The sequence below is a fragment of the Callorhinchus milii genome, unplaced genomic scaffold (assembly GCF_018977255.1).
Source record: "Callorhinchus milii isolate IMCB2004 unplaced genomic scaffold, IMCB_Cmil_1.0 Scaffold5, whole genome shotgun sequence".
Classification (NCBI taxonomy): Eukaryota; Metazoa; Chordata; class Chondrichthyes; order Chimaeriformes; family Callorhinchidae; genus Callorhinchus; species Callorhinchus milii.
In genome coordinates, this window is record NW_024704746.1 from 39,588 (window position 1) to 54,502 (window position 14,915).

General features: G+C 40.6%; 1 protein-coding gene across 1 annotated transcript in view; it reads left to right on the forward strand.

Annotated features, from left to right (window-relative positions):
* Positions 1 to 14,915, forward strand: part of faf1 (Fas (TNFRSF6) associated factor 1) — a 113,884-nt gene that overhangs the window by 14,475 nt on the left and 84,494 nt on the right. Inside the window, exons 2-6 of the mRNA XM_042334861.1 lie at positions 3,779 to 3,847; positions 5,282 to 5,328; positions 7,911 to 8,119; positions 10,046 to 10,137; positions 10,534 to 10,637. Coding sequence (XP_042190795.1) covers positions 3,779 to 3,847; positions 5,282 to 5,328; positions 7,911 to 8,119; positions 10,046 to 10,137; positions 10,534 to 10,637 — 521 coding nt within the window. The remainder of the gene's footprint in view (positions 1 to 3,778; positions 3,848 to 5,281; positions 5,329 to 7,910; positions 8,120 to 10,045; positions 10,138 to 10,533; positions 10,638 to 14,915) is intronic.

Consider the following 14,915-nt stretch of genomic DNA (forward strand, 5'->3'; position numbering starts at 1 on the left):
ATCAGTGTCGTGGTATACAGGACACATGAATCCACAGCTAAATGCCCTCTATTCATTTGTACTTCAAAATGACTAATAAAAAAGGAGAATGACGAATGGAGATGTTTACTAAGAATACTTTTACCAGTGCACTGACCTAGCTCACTAGCCAGTTGAGAGTCAGTTTATTGGATCACTTCTTTTGATGAAAAGCTCATGATTTTACACCCACCTGTGCAATGTCATCTGAAGTTGAGATGTAGAGAAATTCTACACCACTATCTTCAGTTCTGTCCTCACATTCTTCAGTTTCCTTGGTTTATCAGTTTTAAAGAGAGTGATATTGCTTAGTGGCTAGATGTCATTTTTAAAAAAATATTTGTTCAGGTGAGTATTTCCTTGAAGCATCACAGTTTAAACAAACGTTTGGTTAACATATCACCTTGCAGATATGAATGGCTTTGTACTCCACTGCAGTAGTAAGAGGAAAACAGTCAATGGATATAGATGGAGATGGGGGGTGGGGGGATAAAGGAGGAAATTGCTCCACTGGTGAAAAATGTGTTCAAACCCCCCCCCCCCCCCCCACACACACATATTGTAATTGTGAATTGGACGATGGGAAACTGTTTCTAGTCTCGAATCTAATCGGTTTTCTGCTTATATTTCCTTTTGAGATGTCCCTAATGGGAAAGCATAAAATGTTATCATAGAATTTATAAGTTGGTTTCAATTTGCTTTTAAGATTATATATCTGTTTTCTAATAACATCTATCTAGGTTTTTAAAGTTTTTGCTGATTAATTTATCAATAGTGTGTCCACAGTAAATATGACCCTATTTTGTGCTTACTCTTGGTTCGTTGAGTTATTCCTGTGGAAGGAAATAACGGCAATATTCCTTTGACAGAAACGCAGTGTGTGAAGGCTGCTGAGAGACTTAGTGAGGTCCATGACATCCTGGCCAACTACTATATACAGTGAAGTTTGTTAAGGGTATTTCTAAAGCATATAAATATACTTCATATTCTTTAGCAATATTTTGCAAGATGTACTAGTACTTCACTAGAACAGCTCTAGGATGCATGCTTTGCTTTTGGGATTGTGTCATTTTAATGGCTTCTTCTCCAGCTCCCACACAATTATGTGTGGCGTCCCTCAGGGCTCTGTCCTTTTCAATATCTATATACTTCCCGTTGATGACATCATCCGCAGACATGGGGTCAACTTCCACATGTATGCGGTTGACACCCAAATCTACCTCTCTGCCTCCACCCTTGACTCCAGGACCACTGCTGTCCTCACAGACTGCCAGTTGGACATCAAGTCCTGGATAAGAGCTAACTTTCTGCAGGATCACCCTTCATGGATACACTCTACATCTCACGGAACCAGGGCATCCTGTTCGACCCTCAACTTCATACCCTACATCATGCCATGACCTGCTCCGCCTTTCCTCACCTTCACAACATTGTCCAACTACGCCATTATCTCACACTGCAGAACGCTGAGACCCTCATATACGCATTTGTAACATCCAGGCTCTACTATGCAAACTCACTGTTTGTCGGCCTCCCCAACTCCTCCCTCCATAGGTTGCAGATCATCCAGAACTCTGCAGCTCGTGTCCTCTCCCACACTAGGCTCCACGACCCTATAATCCCCATCCTCGTCCAACTCCACTGGCTTCCTATCACACAGAGGATACAGTTCAAGATCCTGGTCCTCACCTTCAAAGTCCTCCATGACCTTGTTCCCCCCTACCTCTGCAAACTCCTAACCTACTAGCCTGCCCACTCTCCGCTCAGCGAGCTCCGGTCTATTTCACGTTCCCCACCTCGCCCCACCCCCACCATTTGTGTGTGGGTGCCTTCAGCCATTCTGCCCCTATCCCGCAGTCCCTCCGCCTCGTCCCTTCCCTTGCCTCCTTCAAGACCCGTCTCAAGACCCTCCTCTTCGACCGTGCCTTCGGTCACCCTGCTTTTCCTCCCTGCACCCCACCCTCCCCGATCCCGACTCCCAGCTCGGGTCCGAAACACTAATTGTCCAGTATCTTGGGATGTCCTCCCGATGTGAAAGGTGCTATACAAATGTAATTTTGTGGCATGCAGAATTTTCAGATATCAGTATGCTTATTTTTGTCCAGGAAAATTGCAAATGAAGTATTAGTTTTTTTTAAACACAAGCACATTAGATGTTTTGGTCTGGTTTCTGTGTATTGCGAAGGGTAGCGAGGAGGATTTGTGTGTCAAGTACAATGATGCTGAGTTGGGGTGCTTGCCATTTGAACTGTGAGAAGTTCTGATAGCTGCTATCCACCTAACTAATTTTTCCCGGAGTTATGGTCATCAGGCTCGAGGGGCCAAATGGCCTACTCCTGCTCCTTATGTTCTTATGGTATAGTGCATCGAGACAGTAGAAAGATTAGTGAACATGTTTAGTTTAAAAAAATCAAGTTGATTTGAGCTTTAACTTTAAAAGGCCTTGGACGTTTGATGCAATAATTTGTATTCTGTATATAAAATCAAAAATTCCCCTTCTCAGTGAAGCACTAGGTGAGTGCGTTTCTGATTGTCGTCTATTTGTTTCTGGCTTAAATGAGTTGCTGTATCCTCAAGTGTCACCTATTTTATTTGGTTGTGATGGATGAAGTGAATGTTAGTTTTGTGACTCAAACCGTTTTGTGGTTTTAATTGAATTTGAATAGTGGAAATGTCAACATGTGTGATTATTCTTCATCTGGCTTGTCAGATAATGGAATAAAATAATTCCAAGAAAACTGAAAAATTTAAACCCCTTTTTGTGGTGCGATTATTAAAGTTTCTTCCAGTATTGTGTTTTAAAATTCAATTTCATATTTATTCTTGCCCTTGTTTGAGGAAAAACATTAATAAACATTGATCACATGAAAAGCGCCTGTGACTCTTTCACTCATGGGTTATAGATTCCGTGATTGCCTTGTTGAATATGTTATATTTGTGCTTTGACGCCTCAGATATCCAAATATCTGGTTCATATCGGGCTAATGCCAAGTGAATGTAATCAATCTGATTTACATTGGAAACTGCCTAAATTTGTTCAGTACACTGACAAGTGTCGAATCATAAGCAAACTATGTACTGTGCTTTGCTTCAGCAATGTTTAGATATTAATATCCAGCATTTCTTTCATGTCAAATTCCATCTGAGATTCTTTATGTAATTTAAAGATCCCAAATCCTGTTTTCAGTAAGAATCTGTACTCTTGTCTTTGACAAACATAAAGTTATGTAGTTGTAATGTTTATGCAGTTCAGTGAATGATTTGCCTTCTCTTTCAGTGGATAGAAAGTTGATACAAAATTTATTGTTCTGGTGTATTTCTGTACAGCAAAGATGGAATTGGATCTCAGCAGACTTGGGGAATTAACTTGGTTCCCTCTGCTCTGGTACTGAGCTGGTGCTCTAATGGATAGCACCACCACGCTGCCCTAAATGATATTACACTCCACAATCTTAAAATCTCACATTATACTAACAGTTTTTGGTGAGGTCGTGGGTGGAACTGCATTACATGGAGTCACCATAGTCAACACCAACACATTACATATGTGCAGTAACTTTCACATCAGGAGAACACAAGAGGTCTGATGGAGATTTGCAAATTGTAGAAATTGGCAGAAACGTCACCCTGCAGTAGTAATAAATTTATGAAACATTCATTTCATATATTGAGCAAAGTTATGATTTTTAGTTTTATGTTTTTTTGGTATATGTATTTTCCGCAATGCATTTTAATGGTTCACTTTTTCCCCTTTTCCCAGGCATGCACTGGTATTGAAAATATTGATGAAGCTATTACATTGCTTGAACAGAATAACTGGGATTTAGTGGTAAGTACCTCATACCAGTTATGGAACAAATAAATAGGAAATCTTGATTCTTCTGGGGGTGGGGTTCTCAAATGTTTTCTCACATTCATTCCCCTTCTCCACCCTACACTTGTCAAATAATGACTTACCTCTGCATTGCCTGCTCACAGATGCACTGTGTAGGTAAATCACGGTCCCAGTCATCTTGCGTGAAGTTGCTTTACTTTGAACAAAGTATTATTATGAAAGCACCGAAATGTGGAAGTTGGAATGGATTACCAGAAAAGGTGGTTATGGCTAGAACACAGGATATAGGAAAGCCTTGATGATGGTATGTTGGGCATTAGAAGGATTAGATCAAATGGACAGAAAGGACTTTTTCCATGGCAATACTTTTGTAATGTCTGAGGGTAGTGTGAAAATGCTTCCTTTCCCACAAAGTGGGAAGTGGAATTTTGCCAACATGCAGTTTGAATTTTCAAGTCCTAGAATCAAAAGTGGAAAATGTGGGAACTTCTCACACTAATGTTTACTCTTCATAGTTTCCAAATGTGTAAATGTGGCCCAGTTCCAATTGCCAAAAGAGGTACATGAAGTTACCATGTCTTTGGTTTGTGAGAGTGCCTCTTGAGCAAGTCACTGTCAGTATGGCCCTTGGCCAAAAGTTAGTAAACTGTGATTGAGGCTTATGTTCAAACAAACAGTAGGGGGCGTCTGCTACATAATAATGTATTTGTTTTGAAATGCGAGTAGATTTTACACTTAAACTGTTCATTAGCAAAACAACATTTGTGCATTGTTTCAATCACAAGCGATCAGTGTAAGAAGATTTTTTAGTTTGTCAATAAGTGAGTATGTAATTTGAATGTAGCACTTGGGTGTTGTGGTTGAGTTATTTTCTAACAGAATGAATTGAGATTATTTGTTTTCAATCCTAGAGTAGGGTTGTTTCCACACAGTCTTAACAAAAGGCAGCGATGGGGGCAGGAAATCTTCACAAGAAAGAATTTAAAATCTACAGATATCTCGTCATTAAGTTGTGTTCAAATAGCCGGGATAATCTTTTGAATTAATTGTTTGAAATAGAAACTTTATTTCATCAGCCTTTTTATACAAATTCTGTGTTGATCTTGAAATATTCCACTAGGACTCAACCTAAGTGTTGAAATGTTACATCATATGGCATGGGGGTTGTTTGGTATGTGTTTGCGAGAAAGCCAAGAGTGTACTCTATTATAGCATTGCAATATACCAGTACTGTAGTTGGAAACTTTTCCATAATTCAAAATTAGTATTTAATGCTAGAAATTAGGTATTCCAGCATAGCATGAACTTGTCAGTTCTAGCATCCACATGATTATTAGATCATATTCTGGTACATGAGTTCTACAGTGATTATTTTTAATATTTATCAAATTTATTTATTTATTCATCTGTACTTTTTTCTGTTTGCAGGCAGCTATCAATGGTGTAATTCCGCAAGAGAATGGCATTTTACAGAGGTAAGGATATTTTTGAGGAGGAACTTTTATAATAAATAATAAGCCTTGCAATTGCGGTGTCATCTTAGAATATGTGGTTTCAAGTCCCAACGTGGGCCACAAGATTGTGGCCAGAGCCTCTGCTATTTCCACCTTAACTTCCCTCAGCAATCTAGGATGTGTACCATTTTGGTCGGGTGACTTTTCTACTTGAGCCCTGCTAACCTTTTAAGTACCTCCTCTATTTGTTTTCAATCTTATCCAATTTCTCTACATCCTCCTCCTTTACTGGGACATTGGCAGCATCCTCTTTTGTGCAAAGTATTCATTCAGTTCTTCAGCCATGCCCTCTGCCTCTGCAAGAAGATTTCGTTTTTGGTCCCAAAGCCATGATAAGGTGCTGTATCAAATGCAAGGATTATTATTAATTCTGCCCAGAACCGGTCCCAATGCCCCAGGAATCTGAAGCCCCCCCCCCTGCACCATTTTTCCAGCCACAAGGAGGCAATAAAACAAAACAACTTGAACTTATATAGTGCCCTCCATGCAGGATAGGGTAAGTTTTCAGACAGGATTTGAAAAAGGGGAGAGAGGGGGCAAGGCAGAGGGATTGAGGGAGTGTGTTCCAGAGTTTCAGGGCGTAGTGGCTGAAAGTGCGACCTCTGATGGTGGGACGGAGGGTGTGAGGGACGAGTCACACGTGTCAGTCGAGCGGAGGCCCGGGTGGTGGATTGGCGAGTGAGGAGGTCGGAGAGGGAGGGAGGTGCCAGAGTGAAGGGATTTGAAAACGAGTGTAAGGATCTTGCGGTCGATCCGTTCGGTGATGGGGAGAAAGTGAGCCTGACCAGACCACACCATGCGAGACTCAGGTCTGCGGTTGCAGAAACGCCTACCTACCTGATTTCCCAATTTCAATAGCATTGCTGCATTTCCCTGCAGACACCTGGGAGTTGTTTGCCCCACTGTGCCATGGCTTTGCCTAAGATTGCCCTCCCTGAGGTGTCATCACCCTCACCATCACCCTTCTGTATTCAATACAGAAACCGGTTTGTGAGTGCCACACTCTCGGGGAATTTCTGCTCTGTCTGTCTCTGCTCCCTACCATCCCACTCACCTTCCTCCTGAACTCTTTGTGGCTGTGGGGTGACCACCGCCTGAAAAATGTGATTTGTAAAGGATTCAGCTTCCCGTATGTACCGTGTTTAACATTATAAAACTCTTAATAATTTAATAATAAAATATTAGATTTATTATTCATAATAATCTAATAATAATAGTTCCCAAACTGTGGAACACTCTGCCTCAATCTCTCCACCTTGCCCCCTCTCTCCCCTTTTTCAAAACCCACCTGAAAACTTTCCTCTTCAATCGAGTTTACAGCCACCTCCACCCCCCCCCCACCACCCGACTTGGAGTCAGGCTCCGTCACTGTTAAGCGCTCTGAGACTCTACCCTGTGTGGAGGGCGCTGTATAAGTGCATTTTATTATTATTATTTTATTATTATTATATTGTTGTTATTAAAGAGTTGGTAGGACTCCTTGTTCTTCAACAATGTTAAAAAAAATTCAGCAGTTGACTGGCTAGTAGAGCAATGTTTGTTTAGATTCACAGAGGCAGAGCTCAGCCTCAGGTTTGCTGTCCAGAGAGATATAAAGTGGAGCTGGCAATTTGACTCCAGTGTAGCAGCACTGCAAGGCATCAGTGGCCTTGGATTGGGTGTTTTGACTGCTGCTTAGAGGGATACCTACGCTGAGGTTTTTCATCAGAAAAATGTTGGTATCGCACAAGCTGGCAGTCAAAAACCATGAACTAGAAATCCAGTGCTACACATCTAACTTCAAGAACCAGGGGTGGGGGAGTCAGCTTTGGTGTCTCTGAGTTCATTCAACATAATAGATAACAAATGTCCTGCTAAAATATTTAAATCAGGCCAAATCAGTCATGTGTCAAATTTTGCAAATTTTAATCATATTGAATTTGAAAAATTGCTAGTACTTTTAAGAAAACTACTAAAGTTATTTTCCTTTTTCCTAATTAGGCCTTTGGGGTAATTATTTATTATTAAAACATTACTGACATTCGAATGCAGTTTCACAATGCACGTTAACCACCTTGTGCTTAATCTGCCAATCACATTGATTGGTATAGTCCAGGGTTGAGTGCTGTTTTCCAGCGGGTCTGCTGTAACTTCCAGTGCTAAATAAATGGTCACCTTTCAGGTTATCAAGTCACTGCATCTTGCTGTCCAAAAACAATTTTACGTATCATTTATTCAATGAGTTGGAAACGCTTGAAGTGAGTAAATGAAGGCAACAAGTTATTTTTAACAGTTGTGTGTAACATAACATGTAGGAGCAGGAGTAGGCCATTTGGTCCTTCGAGTCTGCCCCGCCATTCAATCATGGCTGATCTTCTAGTCTAACTCCAGCTAATACCATATCCCTGTCTTATCCCCATATCCCTTAATCCCTTTTGCAATAAGAAATGTACCTAGGCTGGAATAGTTCTCCTCTGTCTTCACAGAAATTCTGGATGCAATTTAGATACAAACATATTTAGTTTTGGTGCTTATTTATGAAGTTTATTTGAATTCTGTTCCAGTGAATTTATTAATGCAGAAACCTCCCAAGTTCCAGTGTTCGGCCCTGCCAGCCAGCCTTCTTCCTCCTCCTCGTCCTCTTCGTCCTCAGCCTTTTGTCCAGTAGTTTCATCTCGGCCGATTGTGGAACGTCAACCAAGAATGCTAAATTTCAGGGTGGAATACCGTGACAGAAATGTGGAAGTGGTAATTGAAGACACAAGCACAGTTGGTAAGGTCTCAGATATTAACTTTTTTTCATTCTTCTATCCTTCCATATTTTGTTCAGTTTACATTCTGTCTTCCACTTTCCCTATTTGTATGTAAACATTATAAACGTATATAACCGTTTTGCCCACAAATATACGGTCAATTCACTTTACAATGTACTCTGTGAAGCACTTTGAGACGTGAAAAGTGCTATATTAAATACAAGGATTATTATTATAATTATTATTAAACATGGTGTGTCTCAATAACCAATTCCAATCAGGAAATATGTCTCTAATTTTACAGATTTGGATATTTCATGTTGCACACAAGTTCATGCAATATTTTGTGTGTATTTGTGGGTTGAATCTCTGTACATCCCAGGTAGCTCAGTTGGTTGAGCTTAGATCAGAAGGTTTTGATTTGAATCCAGTTGGATTCACTTAGCTGTTAAACCTTTTAACTACTATCCTCGGAGGGCTGGTAATCAGCACCTCTTTGAGGTACAACTGGCTCTGGCAAGTTACCTGGCACAGTTAAATAGATTATTTTGGTTGGCTCATCAATAATAATGATCCTTGCATTGCAATCAGATTTGGAGTTGAAATCATGTCCCCAACCGTGAGAAGTAAAACAGAAGTTTGCACAGTTAACTAGCATTATGCTTGTACAAGTTTAAGGTTGCATCAGCTCTTTATTACTTGCCCACATATTGCAAGCAGTTCCAAATCACGTTTCGCATGACTAGAATGAAGCTTTACTTGTTGGGCTCATTCGCTGATTAACATCGATTTTAGTTCAAAGCAAGGTAGACAAGAACTAGGATTTCCTATTATTCGTGTAAATGTGGTGTATGTGTGGGGGTGGGGGGTACAGGCTATTCTCTCCAATTTTCATACAGCAAAGCAATAATGTAATGTTGGTGCTAGGGTGTGAGAGCTGTGCTTGAATTTTCGAAAGTTTAGCAATTTTATAGAATTGGGCAGAATCAGAGACATGTACATTAAATAATACAATTCTATGAAGCGGGGAAATGTACTTCTATTTGTTTGATAAGCCTACTGTGAATTGCATAGCATGTTAATATTTGTGTCAATATTATCATCAGTGATGAGGGATATGGTTGTTCTGCTTGAGAGAGACTGTCAAAAAAAGGGACCAAAAACAAAATAACCATGTGTTCAAGTTTGGAGTTTTGTGTCCTGTATCTGAGCAATTTTTGCACATTGGTCTTGCCAAGTTTGTGCCCAGGAACTTGCATGGGCGAATTGTTCTGCTTACTGTATTTATGTGGTCTTGTGACAAGCTACTAGCCTCTTTGAAAGGCTGATCTTATCACATAGATCACAATTAACAGTCTTCAACAAATACCAAATTAATTTACTTGTGAGTTTTTTAAAAAAAGTTATTTATTAATGTATTATCAAGTTGAAATTATTTAATTTCCCCATCCCTTTAAAGACTTTAAACTGCACCACAACATCTTTCTATTTTTCTTCCTGATAGCCTTTACAGTCAATTCACTTTACAGTATGTTCTGTGAAGGGCTTTGAGATGTCTGAAAGACTCGATAAGGCGCTAATATCAAATGGAAGGATTATTATTATTTAATTCTCTAGGTCACTAAGGTGTATAGCCACTCCTATAAATTCTTGCAATCGCCAATTTAAGCTTGGATAATGAACCACTTCTCTGATCAGAAACAAGCAAAAATCCATGGGCTTTCAGAATGATCTTTTTAGTGGGATTATCAAAACACAAAGTGTTTCTCTTCAAATTTTGAACTTTTTTTAACAACAGGACTTTCTTGCCTTTAGGTAATCCAACTGATTTGTTCCTTTATATATTATCTTTTTTGAAAGTGCTGTACATTTTGTAGCTTTGTTGTACAATTTTAAAGGCAATTGATATATTGCTAAAATTGATTGATTTTTAAAAAATCTTACAGGTGCTATCAAGCAAATTCTAGAAAATGAACTTCAGATTCCTGTATCTCAAATGCAGTTGAAAGGTTGGAAGTCTCCTGATACAAGCGACAGTGTAAGTCTTTGTAACAGTGTGGATTCATACCATTTGATCTGAATTTCACTAGTCAGAAATTAACAGTAATTTGTACCTGGCTACTTTTGTACAAATTACAGGTCGTCAATCAGCTAGTCTAATACTCCCCCTTCCTGCTTGCTCACTCTTTAATATCTTTTTCCAAGAGTCTGATTCCCTTTTAATATATTTTTTGATACCTGAAAGAATTACTAAGTAAGACATGAAATAATTTTGAGATAATTTAAAAGAATTTTATCTCAACTTTAGAACTAAATACCATCAGAATAAATACAGAATGTATGTCATTTTAGTTTATTTGAAAATAGTTTTCAGTTAATTCTGAATTTGTCAGATTTAAGGTGATGATACTGCTCTTTTGTCTCTTATCTGCAGACTATTCTGAGATCTCTCCACTTACCTAAGAATAACAGCCTGTATGTTCTCACACCTGAGCTAGCTCAACCAGGATCAGCTGGACCTGCAACAAGTCAAGCTAGGTAAATTGCTGTGATTAATTCTTATACTTTATATTTAATTTTAATCTATGCTTTAACCCTGGATGTTTGGGTGGTGCACGTAGTGAACATATTTCCAACCATTATCTATGAGTTTGTAATTGTTTTCTGTTCACATTAGATATAAATATGTGTCAATGTAGGGCCAAGAATATGGTGTGGCTCAACTGAAAATCCTTTCCTCATGAGGATGACCTTAAATTGAGTGGCCTGACAGTTGTCCTTTGAGGACGATTGGGGTGGTGCGGGAGTGGGGGGGGCGCGAAATTGGACAGAAGAATTCAGTAACTTGCTAACCGCAGTTTCCACTCCTACTTAGATTGTAGCGCACACTGCAAAAGTCGGCTGTTTTATTATGGTCTGTTTTCCTGCAGTTGTTGCTCTATTCAATCTATTCAAGTGGATGTCTTAACATTTGTTCATTTTTGTATTAAAATATTTAAAAAATGAGGTAAATAGTAAGAGATGGAATTGCAGATTTTATTAATCTTAAATGAGAGCCTCAGAATAGCACCAAGAGAATAATTTGATAACTTATCTGTCTGCTCTTGGAAATTGTGCAGTACATTGGGGACACGGGGGAAGAAATATATGTTGTTTAAAGATGCTGAAAGATGCTTGCAGCCTGTAATTTTTGGAATGCTTCTCGACTAGGCCAGTAGGTGGGGCCCTATGCTGTTGTTGCATACAAAGCTTTGTGGACAAAACAGAATAATCGGTTTGGCTCCAGCAGAAGTGCTTTTCCTTTTAAACGTTGAATAAAAGTAACTGGTTGTAGGAAGTTGATCTTGCTCGGTGCTACTGTGCAGATTTTACTTGAACTCAGCAGAAATCCCTATAACAAGTTATCTTTCATCAATGTTTGCATGTTGTGAACAGTATGTAGTGGCAATTGAATTCTGCTGAGTTAAGGAAGGACAGAAAAGATCTAGGAATAAAAATGATATTCATAAACAGTATTTTGAAAATTGGAAGCAAAATTAGCTGCTTAAATTGCTACGGGTAACAGACAGTTTCCCTCGAGAAAAATACTGCAATTAAGGCAATAGCAGATGTCCTGCTGATTTGAAATAGCGCATAACGACGTCATAAGTTTTTTCAGCCCTTCTCTGCTCCCCTAACTTTCTTGCTGTCTTGCAATCTTTTCTCCCTTCTCGTGGCCAAGGACAAATTCCTCTTCTCTCTTCATAAATCACACCCTCCATCTTTGCTTCTAATTTCAATTACAAAGAGGTAATAGTCCTGCTTGCGAACAAAATCTGCTAGGTTGCATATCCCTCCCTTTTACCACCCCTTTCCTCCCCCAGTTGAAGCAAGGTGAATTCCTTCAAAATAAAAACTAGTTGCAGAAGATGAGCAGATATTACTCCATTACTAGAGATGCAAAAGTGGGAGTTTGATTATTATCTTGGATTTTTTTCATTGTTTTAAAGCTATCTACCTGGTAATTCACTCTCCCCTCTGGCAGTCATGGTAGGTTGGTTCCTGAGCCAGTTAGGTCCACCATATGCCAGGGCCCTGCTGATTCCACGAGCCACCTTGGCTCATTGTCGGGATGTGGAGGGGCAGACTAGTCCCTGGGAGCTCCTGTTAAAGCTCCCATGCCAAAGCCCTGACAGCTGGACAAGCAGCAGAAAGCTTACCAGACAATGCTCTCAATTTCAAGCTATAGTTGGTTAAACTCCGGAGGTACCCGAACACACACTCTGGGTTTCCCCAAGCCTTGACTCTTGACAACCACCAATTAATCTATTACAGAGTTAGGATAGCAAGCCGTGTCCCTCTAGGGAAGTGTGCACATTCCATTTCAGACAGATAGATATTTCCATAAAATGACCATAAAACCATAAGATGTAGGAGCAGGAGTAGGCCTTTCGGCCCCTCGAGCCTGCCCACCATTTAATAAGATCATGGATGATCTTCTAACGTAATTCCATTTACCCTCTCTATCCCCATATCCCTTAATCCCTCTATCCTTTAGAAATCTATCAACCTCAGTCTTGAATATGTTCAAGGACTGAGCATCCACAGCCTCTGGGGTAGAGAATTCCACAAATTCACTACTCTCTGAGTGAAGAAATGTTTCCTCAACTCAGTTCGAAAAGGCTGACCCTTAATCTTGAGACTATGACCCCTAGTTTTAGATTCTCCAACCAGGGTAAACAGTCTCACGGCATCTACCCCGTCAAGACCTTAAGAATTTTATAGGTTTCTATAAGATCACTTCTAATTCTTCTATATTCTTGAGAATATAGACCTAGTCTTACTCAACCTCTCCTCATGGGTCAGCCCCCTCATCTCAGGAACTAACCTCTTGAATCTACGCTGCACCCCTAAGGTGAGTATGTCCTTTCTTAAATAAAGAGACCAAAACTGCACACAATATTCTAGGTGTGACTCACCAAGACCTTATAAACTGCAGCAAGACTTCCCTAATCTTGTACTCTTTAACCCTTTTGCAACGAACGCCAACATGGCATTAGCCTTCCTAATTGCTTGCTGTACCCACAGACTAACTTTTTGTGACTGATGTACAAGGACACCAAAATCTCTCTGAACACTAACACCATCCAGTCTCTCCCCCTCTAGAAAATAATCCACTTTTCTATTTTTACTATCTAGGTGAATAACTTCACACTTCCCCACGTTATACTCCATCTATAGGTGATACATGTATGGAGCTCCTGTCTGTCTGTCTGTCTGTCTGTCTGTCTGTCTGTCTGTCTGTCTGTCTGTCTGTCTGTCTGTCTGTCTGTCTGTCTGTCTGTCTGTCTGTCTGTCTGTCTGTCTGTCTGTCTGTCTGTCTGTCTGTCTGTCTGTCTGTCTGTCTGTCTGTCTGTCTGTCTGTCTGTCTGTCTGTCTGTCTGTCTGTCTGTCTGTCTGTCTGTCTGTCTGTCTGTCTGTCTGTCTGTCTGTCTGTCTGTCTGTCTGTCTGTCTGTCTGTCTGTCTGTCTGTCTGTCTGTCTGTCTGTCTGTCTGTCTGTCTGTCTGTCTGTCTGTCTGTCTGTCTGTCTGTCTGTCTGTCTGTCTGTCTGTCTGTCTGTCTGTCTGTCTGTCTGTCTGTCTGTCTGTCTGTCTGTCTGTCTGTCTGTCCTGTCTGTCTGTCTGTCTGTCTGTCTGTCTGTCTGTCTGTCTGTCTGTCTGTCTGTCTGTCTGTCTGTCTGTCTGTCTGTCTGTCTGTCTGTCTGTCTGTCTGTCTGTCTGTCTGTCTGTCTGTCTGTCTGTCTGTCTGTCTGTCTGTCTGTCTGTCTGTCTGTCTGTCTGTCTGTCTGTCTGTCTGTCTGTCTGTCTGTCTGTCTGTCTGTCTGTCTGTCTGTCTGTCTGTCTGTCTGTCTGTCTGTCTGTCTGTCTGTCTGTCTGTCTGTCTGTCTGTCTGTCTGTCTGTCTGTCTGTCTGTCTGTCTGTCTGTCTGTCTGTCTGTCTGTCTGTCTGTCTGTCTGTCTGTCTGTCTGTCTGTCTGTCTGTCTGTCTGTCTGTCTGTCTGTCTGTCTGTCTGTCTGTCTGTCTGTCTGTCTGTCTGTCTGTCTGTCTGTCTGTCTGTCTGTCTGTCTGTCTTTGTCTGTCTGTCTGTCTGTCTGTCTGTCTGTCTGTCTGTCTGTCTGTCTGTCTGTCTGTCTGTCTGTCTGTCTGTCTGTCTGTCTGTCTGTCTGTCTGTCTGTCTGTCTGTCTGTCTGTCTGTCTGTCTGTCTGTCTGTCTGTCTGTCTGTCTGTCTGTCTGTCTGTCTGTCTGTCTGTCTGTCTGTCTGTCTGTCTGTCTGTCTGTCTGTCTGTCTGTCTGTCTGTCTGTCTGTCTGTCTGTCTGTCTGTCTGTCTGTCTGTCTCGCTCTCTGCCTGCCTGCCTGCCTTTCTTTCTTTCTCTCTCTCTTTCTCTCTCTCTTTCTCTCTCTCTTTCTCTCTCTCTTTCTCTCTTTGTCTCTTTGTCTCTGTCTCCCTCTCTCTCTCTCTCTGTCTTTCTCTGTCTCTGTCTGTCTCTGTCTGTCTCTGTCTCCCCCTCTCTCTCTGTCTGTCTGAATACTTGGTTTCCAAACCAGACAGGCAAATAAATGTTAACTTTGACAATTTGACGGGGGGAGAGAGACCTAAATACATGGTCCATTTACCATGAAAAAATTAAGCGCATCACAGTTGCTCAATAGATCATGTATAGACTACCTAATTTTCTATTCTCCACCTATTTAATCTACTGTTCTACTGTGGGAATATTCTGCATACACATTCCCTGATCCTCAAAGGTAATCAAGCCAAAGTCAATAATATTTA